The following is a 21,299-nucleotide window of genomic DNA, read 5'->3' as shown; positions in this document are numbered from 1 at the left end:
AGCTAGTAAGTGTTGTGCCTGAGACCAGATTTGAACTCAGGTCCTCCTGAATCCAGGGCTGGTGCTTTATCCACTGTGCCACCTAGCTGCCCCTCAATGAGGTCTTAGTGTCCAAATCTCACTTTCAGCAAAAGGACTTTTAAAACTTATTTCCATCAATTATCTTTTAGCGTTCATTATTTAAGAACTTAATAAAATATTTTATTACTTTAAAAAAGTTCTTATACAAGGCATTTCACTTATTGAATGATTTTAATCTTTCTGAAAGGTTTGTAATGGGGAGACACTTTTAAACAAAACTAATTGCTGTGTGACAGTGCTCAGCCAATTTAGTCTTTTAAAACACATCACTCTTGCTATAGACATCAATTTCAGTAACAGATATCAAATTTAAGATTCTTACACAACACTGAAATTTTGATGAAACCTGTCTTCACGGGGGCTGTTTGGCTTGCACAGAGGTAACGTTGCTTGTTTCTGTTCCATTGTAAGTATTCTATTGTTGAAGATTGCTTTTATATCAAGATGGTTCATCAGCCAGGTCACGCTGATCAAAATACCTATTAAGATAAATTTTAGGACTCATGGAGAAAAATGTAGATGATGATAACCATCACACAAAGCAATGACATAAAAATCACTAGTGACCACAACAAGCTGGTATCTTAAACTTGTTTAAAGGACTAGGATAATTTTGTACTCTCAAAGTACGTATATATTCTAGACTTTCAAGTTGACAATCTAATTACAAAAGGTATTTCTTTTAAAACTCAACAAAATGTTTGCTAAGAAAGTATATAACAGGCATGCCATTTTATGATTTCCCAATTTACTATTAATTAAACTTTCTTAACATTTGAGCTTCTTTAAAATGATCACATAGCCAACACATGTTTAAAAAATAGAATACAGACATGTTTAATACATGTGTACACACATATGAATAATCATTTATAGCACTTTTACAACGTACAAAATGAAAAACAAAAAGCTTTCACTATACCTGCTCACCAAACAGATTAATAAATTCAAAGCAGGTACTCGTTCATCTTCTTTACTCTCCTAGAAAAAAGAGGAAAATAAAAATATCTTTTATTTCTGTTTTCTGAGTTGCGCCAAATTTCCTCTTTAAGATAAAAAGAAACATTCAGGGGCAGCTAGGTGGCTGGTCTCGGACACTTGATACTTACTAGCTGTGTGACCCTGGGCAAGTCACTTAACCCTCATTGTCCAGCAAAAACAAACACAACCCCCCCCCCCCAAAACGCAAAAAAGCATTCAGAAGAAGTTACTGTTTATGCTATTACAGGATAGGGGAAAATCCTTGAAGGGGAAAGATAATACTGCTGAGTCAATGTCTTGTTTGAAAGGGTCCTAAAGGAAATCTTACTGATAAAAACAATTCTGGACCTGAAAGCTTGGAAGATATTTCTCTAGCCTCTTGCTAAGGAGATATAACTTAAAACCCATATCCTAATAAATTTTGTGTCACCTATATCATGAAGGTCAGTGGATGAAGAAGATTCATAATCATGAAAACTGAAAACCTGGATTAGAAGCCCCTAGATTCTAAGGGTTTGTCCTAGTTTATATAGCATGATACTTAATTGGAAGAGCACATGAGAGAACTTAGAAGATTTTCTTCTTAACAAGGCAGACTAGGGAAAGATGATTCATAATGATGTTGAGTATAGTAGTTCAAGTATAAATGTTGTTATTTATGCATTAGGAGGATTGACACTAAGATTTTTATACATGTCAAACATCTAGTTCAATTCTTCACTAAAGAACACTGAAATAGCTAAGCCAGTGAAATTATGAATTAGGAAAAACTCACATAATTCAGTGTATACTTCAATTTATTTTTTCATTTAAACTTTCCATCAGCATCTAGGGTAAATTAATTAGTGGTTTTCTGATAATATAAAATACATCAAAGTGCTCTACAAACTAAAGCAATACACAAATTTAAGACATCATTTGAAATAGAAAGTTGTTACTCACCACTAAAAATCTCACTTCAGAGCATCTTCTTGCAAGTTGCCTAATTAATGAATGAGCTTCAGGTAATAATGGTTTTTCAAGACAAGCTAACAAAGCATACAGCCATCTTCCCTGAATGAATTAAAATTTAGTTATAGTTTGCATGCATGTGTATACATAAGTATTTAATAAAGTACTATATAAGTTCTTTTTTTCCCCTATAGTTCTTAACTTTCTTTGCTTGCTCATCTTGCCATATTTTACTTGACTTTTAACTCCCCACTGGGGGGGCCCTGCTCCTAGGCTACACTACTGTCCCCAGCTTCAGAGGGTCCCAGGTGTTTTGGATTGAGGGCAGGTTTTTTTTTTTTTTTTCCTCTCTCTGGTCCAAAAATCTCAAGCCAACTTGCTAGTTAACCAGCCAGCAGAGCACTGTGGTGGTTTTTAGTTTCTACGAGCCTGTGCCTCACCCCCACCTGGGCCTCCCACCACTTAAGATTTCCTCCTGGTTCTCCACTGGGGTGGGACAGCCTAATTCCTCCCTAGGTCCCGCTAACACCCTTGCACTTTTCCCCCCGGCCAGCCGTTCAGCCCTCTCACCTGACTGCAAGCTCAGTTCCAGAAGACACTGGTGCTGCAGCTGATTCAGAGGCTATGGGGTTAAGTTCCTCTGGTGCAGCATGCCTGGGGTCTCAGTTGGAGTGATCGCGGGTTTGGGCTTTAACTCACAGCTCAGCACAACCCCGTTTAATCTATCTATGGCTGGAAAATAATCTCAGCCCATATTTTTGTGGGCTTTTCTGCTCATGGGGTTCTTTTATTGCTGTTTTTGGGGTAACTGTATCAGGAGCTCTGTGCGTTTAATGTCTTTCCTCCACCATCTACTATCTACAAGTTCTTAACATGTGTTTCACTACTTCAGGGATATGTTTCCTATGGTACACTGGGTGGAATGCTGGTCTTAGAATCAGAATATTTTAATTTAAATCCTAATTTCTACTTATTTGCTGTGTAACCTTGCATGAACCACAATCTCCTTGAACTCTGTTATCTTATTATAAAATTGGGGGTGGTGGAGAAAGACACTATAATTGCTGAGCCTTTTATAAAGATCTGTGGTCTAACCAAAGGTCCCGGAATTGGTAAATCACTACCTCCTTCAACCTCAGCTTCTTCATCTGCAAAATTTAGTGAAGGGATAGAAGGGAGAGGGAAAGGGTCATTTCAGATTTTCTCTAAGGTTTCTTCCAGCTTGAACAATGTGGTAAAAATAATAAACAATGTTTTTTGCTGCAAATAAATCATAGGAGATAGGGAATGGGCCTCTGATTTTACTGGCTTAAAAAACTCCCTAAGAAGGAAACTATCTACCTGTATAGACTGGTACCTTATCAGTAATATGTAGGCTTAGTAGCCTGGAGGACTGAGAAATTGACTTTCCTGAGTCATATGATCTGAACATACTTCCCCCCCACCTGCCATGAGCTCCAATGGTTTCTTATTACCAGGTTCAAATATAAACTCCTATAGGGCATTTAAAGCTCTTTAATAACCTAGACCCTTCCTACCTTTCCAGTTGTACTACACTTTGTACTCCCCTTCACATACTCTATGGTCTGCCTACACTAGCTAGCTTACAGTTCTTGGAACATCCTATTTCAACTCTGCTTTTGTACTTGTGTCCCTTCACCTCTTCAGTGCCGCCTTCCTCCTTCCTCCTGGTTTTCATGGCTTCTTTCTAGACTCAGCTCAAGTTGACCCTTATGCAGGAAACTTTTTCTGGTTTCCAATTCCTCCCCTTTTCAGCTTACAATCTACACTCACACTCTCTTATGTACCCAGTTATTTGCATGCTGATGGGTCTGTGTGTGTGTGTGTGTGTGGGCAATTGGGGTTAAGTGACTTGCCCAGGGTCACACAGCCAGTAATTGTTAAGTGTCTGAGGTCGAATTTGAACTCAGGTCCTCCTCTATCCACGTCACCACCTAGCTGCCCTGATGGGTTGTTTTAACCTTACTTTGTAGCACAGTGCCTGGCACATAGTAAACAAATGCTTGTTAAATGACAGGAAATTATGTCATTAGAGAAATGTGACCCCCCCAAAAAAACAGAATTAGGGCTGATACAAAAAGTGAGAAATAACTTATAGCCTCTTCCTTACTACTCAGATAACTAAACATTCAGTGTCAAGCTATTTAGGGGCAGGGCATTATCTTTTTTGTATCATTTCGTACCTTTCTTAGGATAAATTTTTTTAAAAACATACACAGGACTATAAAAACAAACAGATTATATTGAAAATTATAAAAAAAATTTACTGAGTTCAGAAACCTCATGACCGAGGCCCTTCCCCTTGGCACATTGAGTGAACACCTCCATCAGCAGAGAGTATTGGGTAACAGATAAAAGTTGCAAAAGGTGATTGACTACGGATGGGTTGTGATCTGCAATCATGGAGAAATTTGAAGAGATATTTAAATTTTGCTGCCAATAACTGTTCCTTTCCTCTTCATGCCTTATAAATTGTTAAGGGCCCTAAAACTGTTAAAGAGGAGTGGTGAGAAGGTAGGAATGGTTTTAGTATTTCTCTATTGTATAGAATATTACCTTTTAATTTCAAACATGAACTTATAAACATTATTCCTTTATAATATTTCCAAACAAAAGTGTTACATTTTGTCAAAGGCTTTCTTTGAATATGATCATGTCTTTATTTTTCCTCATTTATAAGTTTATAGTACTTGTTTTAAGCTTGATATCATACCACTTTTATTATAAATCAATCAACAAGCATTTGTCTACTATAACTGTGCTAAGTATAGCATCAAAGAATTAAAAGTTGTTGCTCTCAAGGAGCTTACATTTTCTTGGGGGAAGGTAATATAAACATATATACCACATTGGCTACATCTATATTACTGGTTACTGTTTTTTTATAATTTCCACTTATAGGGGGCAGCCAGGTGTCGAAGTGGATAAAGCACTGGCCTGGATTCAGGAGGACCTCAGTTCAAATCTAGCTTCAGACACTTGACACTTACTAGACCCTGGGCAAGTCACTTAGCCCTCATTACCCCACACAAAAAAATTCCACTTATACTCAGATATTTAATAGGTTATTTAACTTCCAGAGAAGCCTATACCTTTTGTTCACTACAATATTATTTATTACTAATTTTGTTGCATTATGTTCTGAAATACATTAGTATTCTGCTTGTTTTGAGGCTTAATACAATGGATTATTATGTGTACCATAAATGCTGGAAAAAGCATTTTCTATATTTGTCCCAATAAGTCCTTTCCATATACAGTATACATCAGGCCTAATTTATTTAATACTCTTGATTGATCTTTTTGTGATTTATCACAGTGGATTAAAAAACTCCTACCCTTATTTTTAAAAAAAATTTTATTTTACTTATATAAATGACCTCACTGAAATTTTTTTATAGATGGGAGAACTGGCATGTAGGCTGGTAGTTGCTGAAATGAAGTATCAGCAAGGTTGGAGATTTTCCCCTACATCTTTGGTATCTTCTCTTTTAGATGTCTCATAGAGTTCCCTCAATTGCCTTTGACACAGATCTCTAAATATACTTGATGTAATCCAGGTGCTTTGGTGCTGGTCAATCCAGCTTCTCTCCAGTGGCATTTCTTACTTCTTTTCTAAGTACCTCAGGGACTGTGATGTTTAGGGTCCAAGTGTGATAGTTCTATGGAACTTGATATGACAAATCAGTTATAATAGTTTGTGGTCTTTTTTTTTTTTTGGTGAAGCAATTGGGGTTAAGTGACTTCCCTAGGGTCACACAGCTAGTAAGTCTTAAGTGTCTGAGGTCGGATTTGAACTCAGGTCCTCCTGAATCCAGGGCTGGTGCTCTATGTGGTCTTCTTTTTAAGTTTTTATCCCTGAATGCTCTTGGGTAACTCTGCCTAGTTAAATATTTTCCCAAGCTTTTCAAGATCAAATTGAATTGCTTTTGGGAAAACCGTAAAGCATTTTTACTGACCCCAAACAGCCCATAACAGCAAAGAGCCATCTTTTCAATTTATTTTACTGTCTTAAATATGCAGGCACCCTATAACTCTGCAACAAAATTAATAAAAGGAAATCTTGTGGTCTTTTGCAAGAACAAATGCTCAGATCTATAAGCTCATGAATTCTGATGTACCCTCTAGTGATGCATACCACAACCTATCCATGACTGTTTGTTCATCCTATGACTCAAATCCATGTACCCCCCCAAATTTGCCACAGGGGATCCACCCAATGTAGTGGAGCCCTGCTTCACTTTCTCACGTGGAACTCTCTGGCTGTCCACTTGGCATCCCTCATTTTTGCCATGTGAACAACCCATCTTCTCTGTTGTTAAATTTCCTTGATGACATCATTTAAAACTTTTTAATAAGAAAGATTATTTTTGGTTATATATTGCACCCTGCTCATATCCACCATGTGCTTCTATGCTCCTCTTTAGTTCTTACTTTGGTGTCTCAGATTCTATTTTGAACCTGGCTGACCAGAGAAGTGGTGGTGGCTGAAACAGAAATAGGAAAGTTTGGAAAGGGAGTGAGTTTAGGGGCTAGGGAGGGAAGATAAATGAGTTCAGTTTCAGATCCATTGAGTTTATAATGCCTTTAAGACATCCTGTGTGGGACTGAAGTTCAGGAGGCTAGGATTTATATATATCTGGAAGTTATCTGCATAGAAATGATAAACAAGTACATGAATATAAGGTCACTGACTAATAGCATAAAGATAAAAGAGAAGGTCCAAGGACAGAGCTTTTGAATATCCCAACAGTTAGTGGAAGACAGTTAGTGGCAAAGGACACTGAGGGGACAACTAGGAGACACAAGGATAATGTAACAAAAACAGTATCGAATACATAGGAAGGAAAGTGGGTGACATGATCAGATCTTGGCAAAATTAACTTCTCAACTGTGTGGAGGGTAGACTGAAATGTAGGGATGCTCCAGAATCAATTGTCTAAAATACTGCACTAAGGTCAAAAAGGATCTGGATTGAGAAGAGGCCATTAGGTTTAACAATTAAAAAGACTATTGCTCCCCTTCCTGGTCATCCTTTCTAGTACTAGTTAGACCTCTTCTCATGCTCCCCAAATCACTAGCTCTAGAAGGGCAGTCAAAATCCTTACTCATCATTGTCACTTCCAGACTCTCTTTATTACCATCACTCAGAAACCTTTCCTCCTCTTGAGGCCCAGGGGGCAGTGCCCAAGTTCACACAAGCATAAGGTTTAGAGGGAGGACATCAATTCAGGTCTTCTTGACTCCAGAACCAGTACTCTTTCCACTGTACTAAAAAATGCAGTGGATCCCATCTTGCTAGAGGTCTTTAAACAAAGGCTTCTTGTGGGTACACTGCAGAAGAACTTTGCATTCAAGTATGGGTTGTACTAGATAGTCTTTTATGGTACAATCCTAAAGGCAACACTGGAAGAGTATTGGATTTGGAGTCAAAGAAACTGGGTTTAAATTGTGGCTGTGTGATTTATCAAATGGGTATTATTGGGCAAATCATTCACTTCTCTGGGCTTTAGTGTTCTCATCTGTAAAGTGAAGTGGACTAGATGATCTGAGGCCCTAGCACTAAAGCCATGACACTTTGCTAAACTTTTCTTTTTTGATTTTTGTAAACAATTCAAAGTTATTCGAAGTGTATTGAGGTGAATAAAGTAGGTGACTTTATTTTCAGTAAAAAAAACCCAAGGCATAAATTAAAATAAAATATCTGACTTTTCTTGAGTATCTTACATAAACTGGCTCTAAAGGCAATTCCATAAGAGGAAATCCAGAAATGTTTAAAATAATGCAGTGTCCTTTGAAACTATTTTGAAGGATGACACTTCATTTGGAATTGTTCTGTTTTTAAAATACCCAAATTATTTTACACTTGTACTAGGCACACAGGCAATATAGACATAATATGAGCATAAAGACATGTAACTAAAATTAATCTACATTATGAAAATAGAAAGAAAAAATAATACCAATTCAGGAGTAAAGTCTTTTTCTCCAAACCAGTTAATCAGGTACTCTAGGACACTAGTTATTGTTGCCTTTTAAAAACAAGAAATTTTATCAGTGAAAAAATATTGAATATCTGAGACATTTTTAGCATCTAAGTTTTTTAGTTGTCAGTATTTTTTATGTGGAATATATATTCTTTCTTTCTTTCTTTTTCTTTTTTGTGGGGCAATGGGGGTTAAGTGACTTGCCCAGGGTCACACAGCTAGTAAGTGTCAAGTGTCTGAGGCCGGATTTGAACTCAGGAATTCCTGAATCCAGGGCCGGTGCCACCTAGCCGCCCCTATATATTATTTCTTTATGCACTTCACAGGAAGACAGCATCTGTACTATAACTAGTTTGGATTAGATGATTACATAAGGACTAGGCTCAAGAGAATCCGTCAATGATATATTCATTGTTCCAGTTTTCAACTATTATTTAGGCTTAAGTTTCATACTCTGTAAAGATGAATATAGAGATATCTAAAGAAATCTATGTCAATGGGGGGTAAGAAGGGAAGTAAAAAGACACCTTTGAAAAAATACCTTAGACTTATCGATTACTCCAATTCAAGTTGATCAAACTTTTAATGATGAAATAGTTTCATTAGTCTTTAAAAATATAAAAGCTAGAATTCATTAAATACTATTGAAGATAATGCTTTATGACACGTACTAATTTTTTTTTTCTTGAAAGAACATTTTTTACAAGGCTGGAATGATATACATGGGACTTGGACATGAGTCCAATATCAAGGAATAAACCCACAACATAATAGGAAAGTAAGTCTCTGCAATATGTATGGAGCTAGAGTTTTTTGAGGCAATTAGGTGGCAAAGTAGTTACAGTGCTGAACCTGTAGGCAGAGTGACCTGATCTGAAATCCATCCTCAGACACTTACTAGTTGTGTGGCACCAGGCAAGTCACTTAACTGTTGCCTCAGTTTCCCCATCTGTAAAATGGGAGATAATAACAGTACCTAGCTCCCAGGGCTTTGAGGAATAAATGAGATAGTATTTGTAAAATCTTTGCAAACATTAAAGCATTCAGTATTTGCTATTATATAATTTTCAACTACTGTTTACAACAAGAAGTATTTGATCTCGAGTTTCCTAAGCACTCCTAGAAAATTTCATTCAAACTAAAAAAAAGTTAAAGCTGTTACTATGAATTACATTTAACAGAATGGTTTATTTCCTTTTTTCAATTTCTTTCTCCTTATTGTACTTAATACTAATGGGTAATGAAAATAAAAGTAAAATTATTATTGGATATAGCTTAGTAGTTAAAAAAATAAAAAAGGAACATCAGTTTATGAAAAATTTGAGAACCAAAGAATCAGCTTTTCTTTTATTAATGTAGAAACTATAAATAATTATAAGTGAAATGTAATCCATAGACACATATGTATAAAATAAACACACATTCATGTGAATATTTATTTATTTTGGTCTGGGCATGTAGTTTTATTAGTGTAGGAAAACCCCAGGTAAGGAAACTCCCCTTACCCATGTAGAGAGTTGCCTGGACCACTGAGAATGTTAAATGACTTGGCCAGGGTCACATATCTATTGTGTGTTAGAGGCAGCCTTGAACTTGGCTACAAGGTTAGCTGTCATATTGTGTCATCTTAACATTCACTTATATAAACATATGTGTGTGTGTGTGTATACACATATGTATATGTAAATACTTAATTCTTAAGGCTTTGTTTCTATGGCTCAGTTCTAAGTCATAAAGTTAAAATTTAATTGAACCATGTTTTTACCCAGTACTACATATATATTGCAAACATGTGTATATACATACATGTGTATAAAAACACATTTTATTGTAAGAAAGATTTCATTTATCTTAAATTAAGATGAGTTTTACCTGATTCATCCTGCTAACAATACTAAGCAAGGGAGGAAAGCCGATCTGTGGGGGGGGGAAAAAAAAAGACAGCAATAAAATATGATGAATGACAATATAAAGTTTTTGTTTTTACTGGGGAACTTTCTATACATAGAAATAATGAAAAATGTAAAAAATGTTTTTCATACTCTTGATTTTTAGTCTATTACAACATGCTAATGATGCATAAGAAAACAATGACCTCTCAAAAATTAAGCATTTGTTTAAAAATGCAGTATCTTTCTAGTAGCCAAAAATAGCAACGTGTGGAGACAAAAATGGAATATTCTTTTGAAAAGCAATACTTCTGTATTTTAATAATTCAATTAAAAAAACCAACTTGCCGGGGCGGCTAGGTGGCGCAGTGGATAAAGCACCGGCCTTGGATTCAGGAGTACCTGAGTTCAAATCCGGCCTCAGACACTTGACTTACTAGCTGTGTGACCCTGGGCAAGTCACTTAACCCCCATTGCCCAGCAAAAAACAAAAAACCCCAAAAAAACAAAACAAAAAAACCCAACTTGCCCTTAGAAAAGCTGTGATATCTTTATTTTATATCAGGTGCATACTTTCCTCCTCTTTATATATATATTACATAAAGTTTATATTTCATACTCAATAATGGCTCACATCATAGCTTTGTTTTGGATTTATAAAGTGCTTTTTTCACAAAAACCCTATGATAGAAGAAGGTTAGATTCAATCAAGAAGGCTTCAAGTATAGCATAGGTAAAAATTACACTATAGTAAATGCCTATAATAATCTAGCATATGATAAACCCAAAGATTCAAGTTTTTGGAACAAAAGCTCATTATTTGACAAAAACTGCTGGGCATTGGGGCAGCTAGGTGGCGCAGTGGATAGAGCACTGGCCCTGGAGTCAGGAGGACCTGAGTTCAAATCCGGCTTCAGACACTTAACACTTACTAGCTGTGTGACCCTGGGCAAGTCACTTAACCCCAATAGTCTCACCCCAAAAAAAAAAAGGTATTAAAAACTGCTGGGCAAACTGGAAAATAGTATGGCAGAAACTAGGTATATACCAACATCTCATACCATATACTAAAATAACGTCAAAATGGATACATGATTTACACATTAAAGGATGATACCATAAGCAAATTAAGAGAGTATGGAATCGTTTATCTGTCAGATTTATAGATCAAAGAAGATAGGGAGAGCATTACAAAATGTAAAATAAATCATTTTGATTAAATAAAATTAAGAAGTTTTTGCACAAACAAAAATAATGTAACCAAGATTACAAGGGAAACAGAAAACTGGGAAAGCATTTTTGAAACAATCATCTCTGATAAAGGCCTCATTTCTCAAATATATAGAGAACCGAGTCAAATTTATAAAAATACAAGTCATTCCACAATTGATAAATGGTCAAAGGATATAAACAGATAGTTTTCAGACCAAGAAATCAAAGCTATCTATAATCATATGAAAAAATGCTCTAGATCACTACTGATCAGAGAAATGCAAATTAAAACAACTCCTGAGGTATCACCTCACACCTATCAGAGTAGCAAATATAACAAAAAAGGAAATATTGGATGTTGGAGGAGATGTAGGAAAGCTGGGATGCTAATCCACTGTTGGTGGAGTTGTGAAAAGATCCAGCCATGCTTTACCACTAACTTGCTCTATAATCCTAGGCAAGTCATGACCCTGCTATTTTTCCGTTTCTTCACTGTAAAATGAAAATAAATACTTATTTATCTTAATTCCAAGCACTACCATTAGATAAAAGATGTGGAAGTGTTCTGAAAAATTAAATAAAAAACACAAAATATATTAACAGCAAAATTATGAAGTGTAAAAAATAAATAGCATTATTTTTCTGTCTTGTTTTTCCAAATAGGTTTTTCAGTAGTAAGCAGCTTGGTTTTATCAATGGTAACTTTTCAAATAAGCATAAATATTCTGTCACATACATTCTATAGTATAATTGTTCTTTAAGTCATTTCTCCTGTTTTAAACTTGTCTCTCCAAATATATTGTTGCTTCTGGGGAGAAGGGAATATATTTTATATATTTTTTGTATTTATTGAGTGCTTAGCACAGAGAAGGTACTCCCATTTACTTCTTGTTAATAGGTCAATCATATAGTATGCTACTCTTTAAGATTTATAATAGCCGGGTGGCTAGGTGGTGTAGTAGATAAAGTACCGGCCCGGATTCAGGAGTTCCTGAGTTCAAATACGGCCTCAGACACTTGACACTTACTGGCTGTGTGACCCTGGGCAAGTCACTTAACCCCCATTGCCCCACCAAAAAAAAAAAAAATTATAATAGCTCAAATCTACATAAACATGTAATGGCAGTCAGACTGGAACTAACTCATGAATTATTTTGGGCAAGACAGCCTTTGAGGTTTCTTCTGTAATTCTGATTCTAAGGATTTATTAAATATGTAAGAAAGGAAAAATATTATATGATCCTAATTAAATGGTGTAGTCATATTGACTTATGTGGATCTGAATATGTTGCTTTAATTAGATTTTTTATTTTTATATATGTAGACATGAAACTCAGTAGAAGACAATATGATGAAAAAAGCATTAGGTCCTATAATAGGTAAACTGGATTTTTTGGTTTCTTCTCTACTGATAATACTGTTTGACCAAGTCATGTTAATTAATCATTCTATGTTTTAAAGAAACAAGAATTCTGTCAAGTAACCCTATCAACTTCATATGAATATTGTAAAGATGAAACAAGAGACTGAAAACAATTTAAAAAAGAGTTATATGTATGCTGCATGTTACTATTAGGAGTTAGTTATTTCAATTACTGTCAGAGGTGCTGTTATTATCCACATTTTTCAGTTGAGGAAACATGGCCAAAGGTTAATTTACTTGCCTAAGATCATGAAGATAGTGAGTATCTGAGGCTAGATTTGAACTCAGGTCTTCTTGACTGCAGGTCTAGTGCTCTATCCACTAAACCAACTTGCTGCTTCAGGACACCCTGAAGTGGCTCATTATGTTACTTATTAAATTTTTAAAAAAGTGTTCTTGTTTAGAAAATAAAACAGAAATTAGGGCCATCATGATTATGCCATCTTAAATACATCACCTACCTGCACATAATCTATTCCTGGATTTTCACCTGTAGCTGTTGCAACAGACACTTCAGCATATAATCTTTCACCCAGACAAAATTTTTTCCAACCTTCTTCATCTTCAGATTTTGGCTGAAAGATGTGGAAAAAGTTTACTTTTAGCAAGTTACTGGGCATACTAACAACCTTCAGAATTTTGCAAGATAGAATATACCTTACTGTAAAATAGTTTGAAAATTTACCATAAACCCATTTCTCATACTCAAACTGAGATGCTAAAGCCTAAGTTTCCTTCATTGAAGCCTCTCAAACTTCTCCCTTCATTCTATCCTTTTATGAATGTAAGGCATATGCCAAATAGCATTGGACCCCTGTTTTGGTGACAGGGTTGGAGAAGTGTCTCTTCCTAATCTACATGCTAAGCTTTACAAAGGTACTGGTTAGAACACCTGGTTCTTCTTTATGGCACTATTATTGAAATTTCAAAAATTTACTCAATAGCAAAACCTAAGAAGCTTATTTTAAGGCCTCTCTAAATGCTGAAGACATATTTCACATCTCAAAATAATGCCAAACTAAGAGTCCATAAACATGAGGAAAGACCCATCAACTTCAAGGTTTAAAGACTTTGGGCTGGGGGTGGGGGAAGCCATGGATTAAAATACTATACCACATCACCGATCCTTTATTTTTTCAGATTACTGATGCTTGCAATTTATAGACACAGAGAATGACAATGGTATATAAGGGAAGAGAGTGAAAATTTTGCAAAAGTCAATTCTTGGGGGCAGCTAGGTGGCGCAGTGGATAGAGCACCGGCCCTGGAGTCAGGAGTATCTGAGTTCAAATCCGGCCTCAGACATTTGACACTTACTAGCTGTGTGACCCTGGGCAAGTCACTTAACCCTAATTGCCTCACCCCCCCCCAAAAAAAGTCAATTTTTTTCCCATGGTTGGTAATAAATACAAATTAACATATAATAAGAGAATACTGAGAGAACCACATACCATGGTGACATTGCTATCCAAATGTTGTGATTTCCAGTGATTTCTATGTTTGTTCACACTCTAAGAGAGGAAAAAAATGACAATTAAAATTTTCTTTTTTAACTTATTTAATGCTAGTCAAACAAAATAGGTACACATGAAGGAACTGACTACATATAATAAAAAAATTAAGTTTTACAAAAACACTAGTAATTAAATCCAGTATTTGTTAGGTGCCTACTGTGTCTAAGAGACTATATTTGGCCATGGGGATCCCCCCCCCCAAAAAAGAGCATTTCTTGCTGTCGAGGGAGTTTATATTCTATTGGAAGAAACCATATGCACGGGGCAGCTAGGTGGCGCAGTGGATAGAGCATGGGCCCTGGAGTCAGGAGGACCTGAGTTCAAATCCGGCCTCAGACACTTAACACTTACTAGCTGTGTGAGTGACCCTGGACAAGTCACTTAACCCCAACTGCCTCACCAAAAAAAAAAGAAAAAAAAATAAACCATATGCAAAGAGATAAAAGTAAATCTAAGATAATTTGAGGAGGGAAGAAGAGTACTAACAGTTAGTAGTAAAACTTGCTTGCATAGCTTATAATATCTTGTAATTCTATAACTATTTAGCATCTAATTTATAAATAAAACAATGACCTTTAGATTTAAAAGTTATGAATCCTATTTTTCTAATTGAGTATAAAGAAGAAATATATCTGAGGGGAGAGTTTACTCGGACAATTAACTAAAATTACCTGGCGAATAGTTGAAAATTGTGCTACTTGTTGCTGCTGCCATTTAAGTGTTGGGGAATATCCTTCAGGAGCAGGCTGGCATCCTGAAAGCTAGAAAACATAGCCCAAAAATGTTACACCAATAATGTCATAACAAGAATCTGATAACTCCAAGAATATTACACAGCCAGTATGTATTTATTAAGTACTTATCATGTGCCAGGTGCTGTGCTAAGTGCTAAAGATACAAAGAAAGGTAAGAATAGTTCCTGCCCTCAATAAGAATACATCTGAATGGAGAAATCAACATGTTAATAACTACATACATACAAGGTATATACAATGTTCAGATGGGAAGGTAACCTGAGAGGGGAAGGGACTTGGAAGTGGTGGGGGTGAGGTTTGGGGGAAGAACCAGGAAAAGGTTTCCTACAGAAGGTAGGATGAACAGAGTCTTAAAAGGAAGCCATGGAAATCAAGGGTAGAGGTGAAGAGGCAGAGCATGGGAGTATGGGAGTTGGGGAAGCAGGAGAGGAAAAATGCAGGTAGTACAAAGGGATAGAGATGGAATTTCATGTTTGAGAAGTTCTAAAAAGGCCAGCGTAGATGGATCACAGAGTGTGGAGAGGAGAAAAGAAGGTACAGGCCAGGTTATAAAGAGCTTTAAATGATAACAAGGAATTTTTATTTGATCCTGGAGGCTCCTGGAGGGAGCCACAGGAATACACAGTGGAGGATGGTGGGGGAGGGGGGAGGAGTAGGATGACATGCTCAGACCCATGTTTTAGGAAAAAAAAAATCACTTTGACAGCTGAATGGAAGATAGATTAGAGTGGGGAGAGACAAGGCAGAAGACTAATTACAAGGCTATTACTGTAGTTGAAATGAGAGATGATAGGGGAGCAGAACTAGAGTTGTGACTGTTAATAGTGGGAAGACAGCATATATGAGTTGTAAAGACAGAAATGATGAAATTAGATGTGTGGAGGGAGGTGTTGAGGATGATACTATGGTGTCTTGGGTGACTGAAGGTTGGTGCTGCCTTTGACTAATAGAAAAGCTCAGAAGGGGCAAAGGTTTGAGAGAAAAGATAATGAGTTCTGTTTTGGACATGCTGAATCTGGGATGTTATGGGACATTCAGTTGAAGATGTGCAGAAAGTGAAGTGGGACTGTAATTGGTGAAAGACTAGAGCAAGAAATATAGATATGAGAATCATCTGCATAGAAATAGCAATTGAACCCATGGGAGCTGATGAGATAACCAAGTAAAATATTATAGAGTGAAAAAAAGGGTAGAACTCAGGACAGTCTTAGGAAATACCCAAGGTTAGTGGGTATGACAGGAAGAACCAGCAAAGAAAACTGAGGAGTGTTCAGACAGGAGGAGAACCAGGAAACAGCAATGTCATGAAAACCTTGAGGAGTATCTAGGAATAAAAGGTGATCAACAATGTCAATGCTTCAGAGAGGTGAAGAAGGATTAGGATTTAGAAAATGTCATTAGATTTGGCAATGCAGAGATCACTGATAACTTTGGAGAGGGCAGTTTAAATTGACTGATGAGGTCAGAAGTTAGGTTGCTGAGGGTTTAGAAGAGAGTAAAAGAAAAGCGGAGGAACTTAATGTAGATGATTTTCTCAAGGAGTTTAAGCCACAAAGGAAAGAGAAATAGCATGGATGGCAGGATCAAATGAAGGTTAAGGATGAAGGAGCATAGGTAAAAGGGAAGGATATAGATCTATTAAAAAAAATCTATATATAGCTATATAGAAGGAAAAATAAGAAATTAAGATTGGATCATAAATGGAAAGTGAAAAGGTACTTTAGAGGCCATCTAATACAAGTCACTTATTTTCCAGATGAGGAAACTAAGGGTCAGAAAGGTTAAGTGACTTGTCAGGTACATAGTAAGGGGCCAAGCTAAGATTTAAATCCTGGTCCTCTGACTTTCAAATGTAGCATTCTCTCCACTACCCTAAGTAAATATTTATGTTTCTATATTTCAGGAATCCATTAAGTTATTAACTGTGTTAAACCTTAATGTCTTCTTTCATAGATCATCTGATTGGTTGTTATGGCAAAAAAACAAGAAAGAAAGGAAGGAAGGAAGGAAGGAAGGAAGGAAGAAAGGCAGGAAGGAAGAAAGAATGGAAGAAAAGAAGAAAGGAGGGAGGGAGGGAAGGAGGAAGGAAGGAAGGAAGGAAGGAAGGAAGGAAGGAAGGAAGGAAGGAAGGAAGGAAGGAAGGAAGGAAGGAAGGAAGGAAAGAAGGAAGGAAGGAGACAGACCCCAAATCCAAAAAACACTTGGTAGCCAACCTTTGATAAACAAACTTTGGCTGGTCTCTGGATGACAGCTACTGTCTGGATTTTTAAGAGGCACTTTAAAAAAAACGGTACAAGTCCAACATATGGCAGGAAAAGATGTTTAAAAGAAAGCATATAAGGGCTTACATTTAGGTGCTTACCTAGAAGTAGAGAAATAGTCTACATTACATGACCTCTTGAGTTGTTTCTAAGCTCCCCCAATCCCAAGATCTAGTATTAATAATAAATGCCCTAAATTTAATCCAACATATTGAAAATGACTTTAAATGTTAACCTTCTACTTAGTAAGGTATAGTGTGGTTTAGTGGAAAGAGAGCTGGCCTTATCAGGAAGATCTAGGTTCAAATCCCTACCTCTGACACAAACTGGCTTTGTGACTGGGCAAACTACTTAACCTCTCACTGTCCCCAGGGTGACTCTTTTAGACTATAAAGTTAAAGACTGTAAAGTTAAAGTTGCATACCTACATTGATTGATAAGGGGGATTCCTCACCCAGGAGTACCCTACAATAATGAAATCATAGGTTTAGTTAAAAAAAAAACCTCTATTGTCATTAGTCTGTTATTCTGATGGAGCATAGAAATAGTTCATACAATTATTTAGAGAATTTATTTGAAATGAAGCACCCCCACTTAACAGGGTAGATCAGCATGCTAACTCACTATTGTCCACTACTGTCTTTTGAAAAGAAATTGTAGGCTATCTTGGATTAAAATACACACATAAGGAACTTGTTTAAAGTGACAAGAGGTTATCTTAAGATACTTGGGGGGGGGGTTCCTGTTGCTAATAAAATGACATAATTATATAAGATGGCATACTGTTAAAGAGTCAGACTACATAACTAAATGTCTTTTTGATCAAATTCTGTGAAATGCCTACTAATAACATCTTTCAGCCAATAAACAATCACTAAAAATGTAAGTCCTTGAGGACAGGGACTATTTTTTGTGTTTGTTCTCCTAGTGCTTGCCACAATGCCTTGGACATAGCAGATGCTTAACAGATATTTTAAAATTCAAAGAGTATTTATAGTACTGATTTCAAAAATCAACACTCACAATATATACTTTACCTACTATCCACATAAAGTTTAAGTGAAAAGCCCCATACCATTATTACATAGCTAAAAGGGACCTTAGAGATCATGTGGTCTAACCTTGTTTTAACTAAGAAAATAGGTCCCAAGAATGCCCAAGTTCACACAGGTAAAGTAGTAGGACTGGAATTTAAATAGCAGCCTTCTGACTCCATAATCAATGCTTTTTCTAGAACTCTATTTCTTCTACAAATTATTAGTCACTACTTCTATATTGCCATATATTATATGACAATAGGAAACAAAAGCTGGCTTACCCATACTAGAGCATATAGTCTTTGTGTTTTGTTTTTTGTTTTTTTTTTCCTGGGGCAATGATGGTTAAGTGACTTGCCCAGGGTCACACAGATAGTGTCAGGTATTTGAGGCTCGATTTGAACTCAGGTCCTCCTGAACCCAGGGCCAGTGCTTTATTCAGGAGTATATAGTCTTAATAAGACAAAAGTTTTAATTCTCAAAATTGGCTTATTCTTTTGGGAGAAAAGCTTGCCATTCTGCTGTGTCTGCTGCAAATATAATTATAAATCATCCTGGAAGGTAAAGATTATGTTTTATTTATTTCTGTATCTATGCCTAGTTCAAGTAGATTGCGCAAAGGAGGTATTTCATAAATGTTTGTTAAATGAAAAACCATCCTCAAAATAGTTACTGAAGATACAAAAGAAATTACTTTAAAAATACACACATAAAATGCATTTAAGCCCAACACTCGGAGTTGGACAAATTTTCACTGTAGATCAGAGCAAAATGTTTCTGAGGGTTAAAAGACTTTTGAAGCTGCTCTCTTCAGTGTCTTACAGTGGAAACGGCACTAAAGAGTCACAGGATCTGAATTCAAATTCCAGTTCTGCCAATTACTAGCTGTGATTCTGAACAAATCACATAACTTCTCTGGGCCTCAATTTCCTTACCTGTAAAAGGAGGGATGGATTAGAAGTCTCCAAGGTCCCTTGCATATCTAGATCTACAATCCTAAGAAAAAGTAGGGGTATGTGCCAAAGGCAATACCACTAATGTAGTCGAAACTTATCTACCTTGCTACTTGCCTCAGAGCTTGTAAAGTGTGTGTATAATTATTATTATTATTCTAGCACTTCTAGTAATTAAACCTAGTTGGATACCATTCAAGATAATATGAATGATATATGCACATAATAATGGTAATGATAGCTAGTATTTACAGTTTTTTGCTAATATAGCTGACAAAAAATAAAGTAGGTTCTATTATCCTCATTTTACAAATAAGGAAAGTGAGGTAGACCAAGGTTAAGTGATTTGCCCAGGATTACATATAGTGTCTGAGAGTAGATTTGAACTTAGGTCTTCTTGACTCTAGGTTGGTCCCAGCTGCCTCAAAGGACTTAATCCACTGAATGACAATTTTACAACTGGAATGAACCCTTAAAAAAAGGCCAATAATATTACAGCTGATGAAATCATGGCAGAGCCAGGGACTTAAAAACTGTGAGTTCCTTGAGAACAGGGGCTGTTTTTACCTTTCTCTGTATCCCCAGAACCTTAGCACAGTGCCTGCCACCAAATATGTAAAGGCTTAATTTGACTTCTGACTCCAGTTATAAATCTTCCCGGCACAAGTTTATACACTTGCATAGTGGAGACTTCAAGGGTGGCATTATATACATATAAATACAGCTACCAAGATGAACTGTCATCTCTGAGGATACCTGAATAAACTCTCGGACCTGATTATTCTGAAGGCTTTAAAATGAACGCATAAAAGGTCTAATATTTAATTAAGCTGCGAATCTCTAAGGGAAGACGTTTCCACTACTTAACCGGAAAAAACGCTTAATAACACATTTCGTAAAACCCACCGAAACATTCACTGTTTGTTTCCTTTTCAACTTCTTTGGGTCAATGTGTGCCACCACAACATCTGGACATTGTGCTGCTTCAAGCCTACGAGTGAATTTTTTTTTTAAACTTTTCGTTTCAGAATTAATTCGTTCCCTGATTGCATTTTTAATTGGAGGATGGGTTTGGGGAAATTCGCTCTGCAATAAACCCGGCCTCCCAGCAACCGAGGGACTCTGACCCCCAGGCCGGGCGCGCCCAGCAGCCGCCCTAGGGCCGCGGCTCCTCGGCTCAAGAAGGAGGCCCGGGGCTTAGGACGTGGCGCCCCCCGCCCCCGCGAGCCGCCCCCGCCACGTCGGCGAGGGCAGGCGGGCGCGTGAGGGGGAGCCGGGGTTAGGAAGACTCCACCCACACCCCGTCCTGAGTGGGGGAGGGGGGACGCGCTTGAGGCCCAAGGCTCCGAGCCACGCCACTCACTGGACCCGTTTCAAGTACTCCTGGGGCGTCCGAGGTGGCACGGAGGGGTCGAAGTCTTCTGCCAAGTCGCAGGGTTCCACAGGTAAGAGGCGGGGCATCAGCTCCTCCACGGCCGACTCCATAGTGCCTCGACCTCGGGGATGTGGCCGAGCTGAGTTGTGGGATAAGGCCAGGCAAGCTCCTCTCTGCACACGCGCAACGTACAGGCCTAGCGCATGCGCTTAGAATAGCTCGTTCCGCTTCCCTTCCCCCTTCTCTCTTTTGCCCATTCCCCCAGGCGTGATTTTAGGTAGGTTCCAGCTATCACTGTTACAATAGACTTTAAGCGAAGCGGGTTACATTCTTTACAATGCTTGGGGACTGGTACTTGAAAGTGTGTCCACAGCGAGGCAGGAATAGCTATCTCCAGTATCTCGTACTCACTTTTCCTCCCAGGGAGACTAATTCCTGCCGTGAGATTGTTACCAGAGGCCGGCCACGCTGCTCAGAAAGAGGGGATACAGCTTCAGATTATGTCAGTGCTATGTTGTGTTTCCTTGTGGCCGGCTCTTTGGGACTTCACTTGGAGTTTTCTTGGCAAAGATACTGGAGTGGTTTGCCATTTCCTTCTCCAACTCATTTTACAGAGCAAATTTAATTACTGTTAATTAAAGACAAATAGTGTTGAAGTGACTTGTCTAGGGTCACACAACTAGTGTCACATTCTCAGGCTGGCACTCTACTATGCCACCTAGCTGCCTCATACATATATACATATACATATATATCCCTAAGCTACATATACACAAATAAATGTGCATACATATAGCTCAGGTGTTTATATATATAGTGAGAAAATGGGTAGTTGTCTCATCTCAATGTGGATATAACA

The 21,299-nt window shown here is 37.3% G+C and overlaps 1 protein-coding gene across 3 annotated transcripts; it reads right to left on the bottom strand.

Annotated features, from left to right (window-relative positions):
• Positions 1-233: 233 nt before the first annotated feature.
• Positions 234-20,616, bottom strand: GEMIN2 (gem nuclear organelle associated protein 2). 3 transcript variants are annotated; one of them, XM_043983781.1, is made up of 10 exons: positions 20,429-20,616; positions 19,972-20,056; positions 14,731-14,820; positions 13,997-14,056; positions 13,007-13,120; positions 9,894-9,938; positions 7,998-8,066; positions 2,005-2,115; positions 1,004-1,062; positions 234-560 (listed from the first exon to the last, which is right to left on the bottom strand). In XM_043983781.1, exons 1-10 carry the CDS (start codon positions 20,548-20,550, stop codon positions 521-523), a joined length of 795 nt encoding a protein of 264 aa, XP_043839716.1. In that variant the 5' UTR covers positions 20,551-20,616; the 3' UTR covers positions 234-520. The 3 variants fall into 3 exon arrangements, with proteins under 3 accessions (XP_043839716.1, XP_043839715.1, XP_043839717.1); XM_043983780.1 differs by lacking the exon at positions 234-560 and having other exon boundaries at positions 676-1,062; XM_043983782.1 differs by lacking the exons at positions 234-560; positions 7,998-8,066 and having other exon boundaries at positions 676-1,062.
• Positions 20,617-21,299: the final 683 nt, after the last annotated feature.

This window comes from Dromiciops gliroides, chromosome 2 (genome assembly GCF_019393635.1).
Source record: "Dromiciops gliroides isolate mDroGli1 chromosome 2, mDroGli1.pri, whole genome shotgun sequence".
NCBI classification, from domain to species: Eukaryota; Metazoa; Chordata; class Mammalia; order Microbiotheria; family Microbiotheriidae; genus Dromiciops; species Dromiciops gliroides.
Note: the sequence above shows the minus strand (reverse complement) of the source record. Positions and strands in the feature narration are given on the sequence as shown.

What these genes read in the sequence shown, in the direction of transcription:
- GEMIN2 (XM_043983780.1), bottom strand. Translation starts at nt 20,550, where the DNA reads ATGGAGTCGGCCGTGGAGGAGCTGATGCCCCGCCTCTTACCTGTGGAA. An exon ending in CAGGAATAGATTATGTGCAG is followed by an intron (nt 9,939 to 13,006) that starts GTAGGTGATGTA and finishes CCCCCCCCACAG; the next exon opens with ATCGGCTTTCCTCCCTTGCT. An exon ending in AAGACTTTACTCCTGAATTG is followed by an intron (nt 2,116 to 7,997) that starts GTATTATTTTTT and finishes TAATTCATTCAG; the next exon opens with GGAAGATGGCTGTATGCTTT.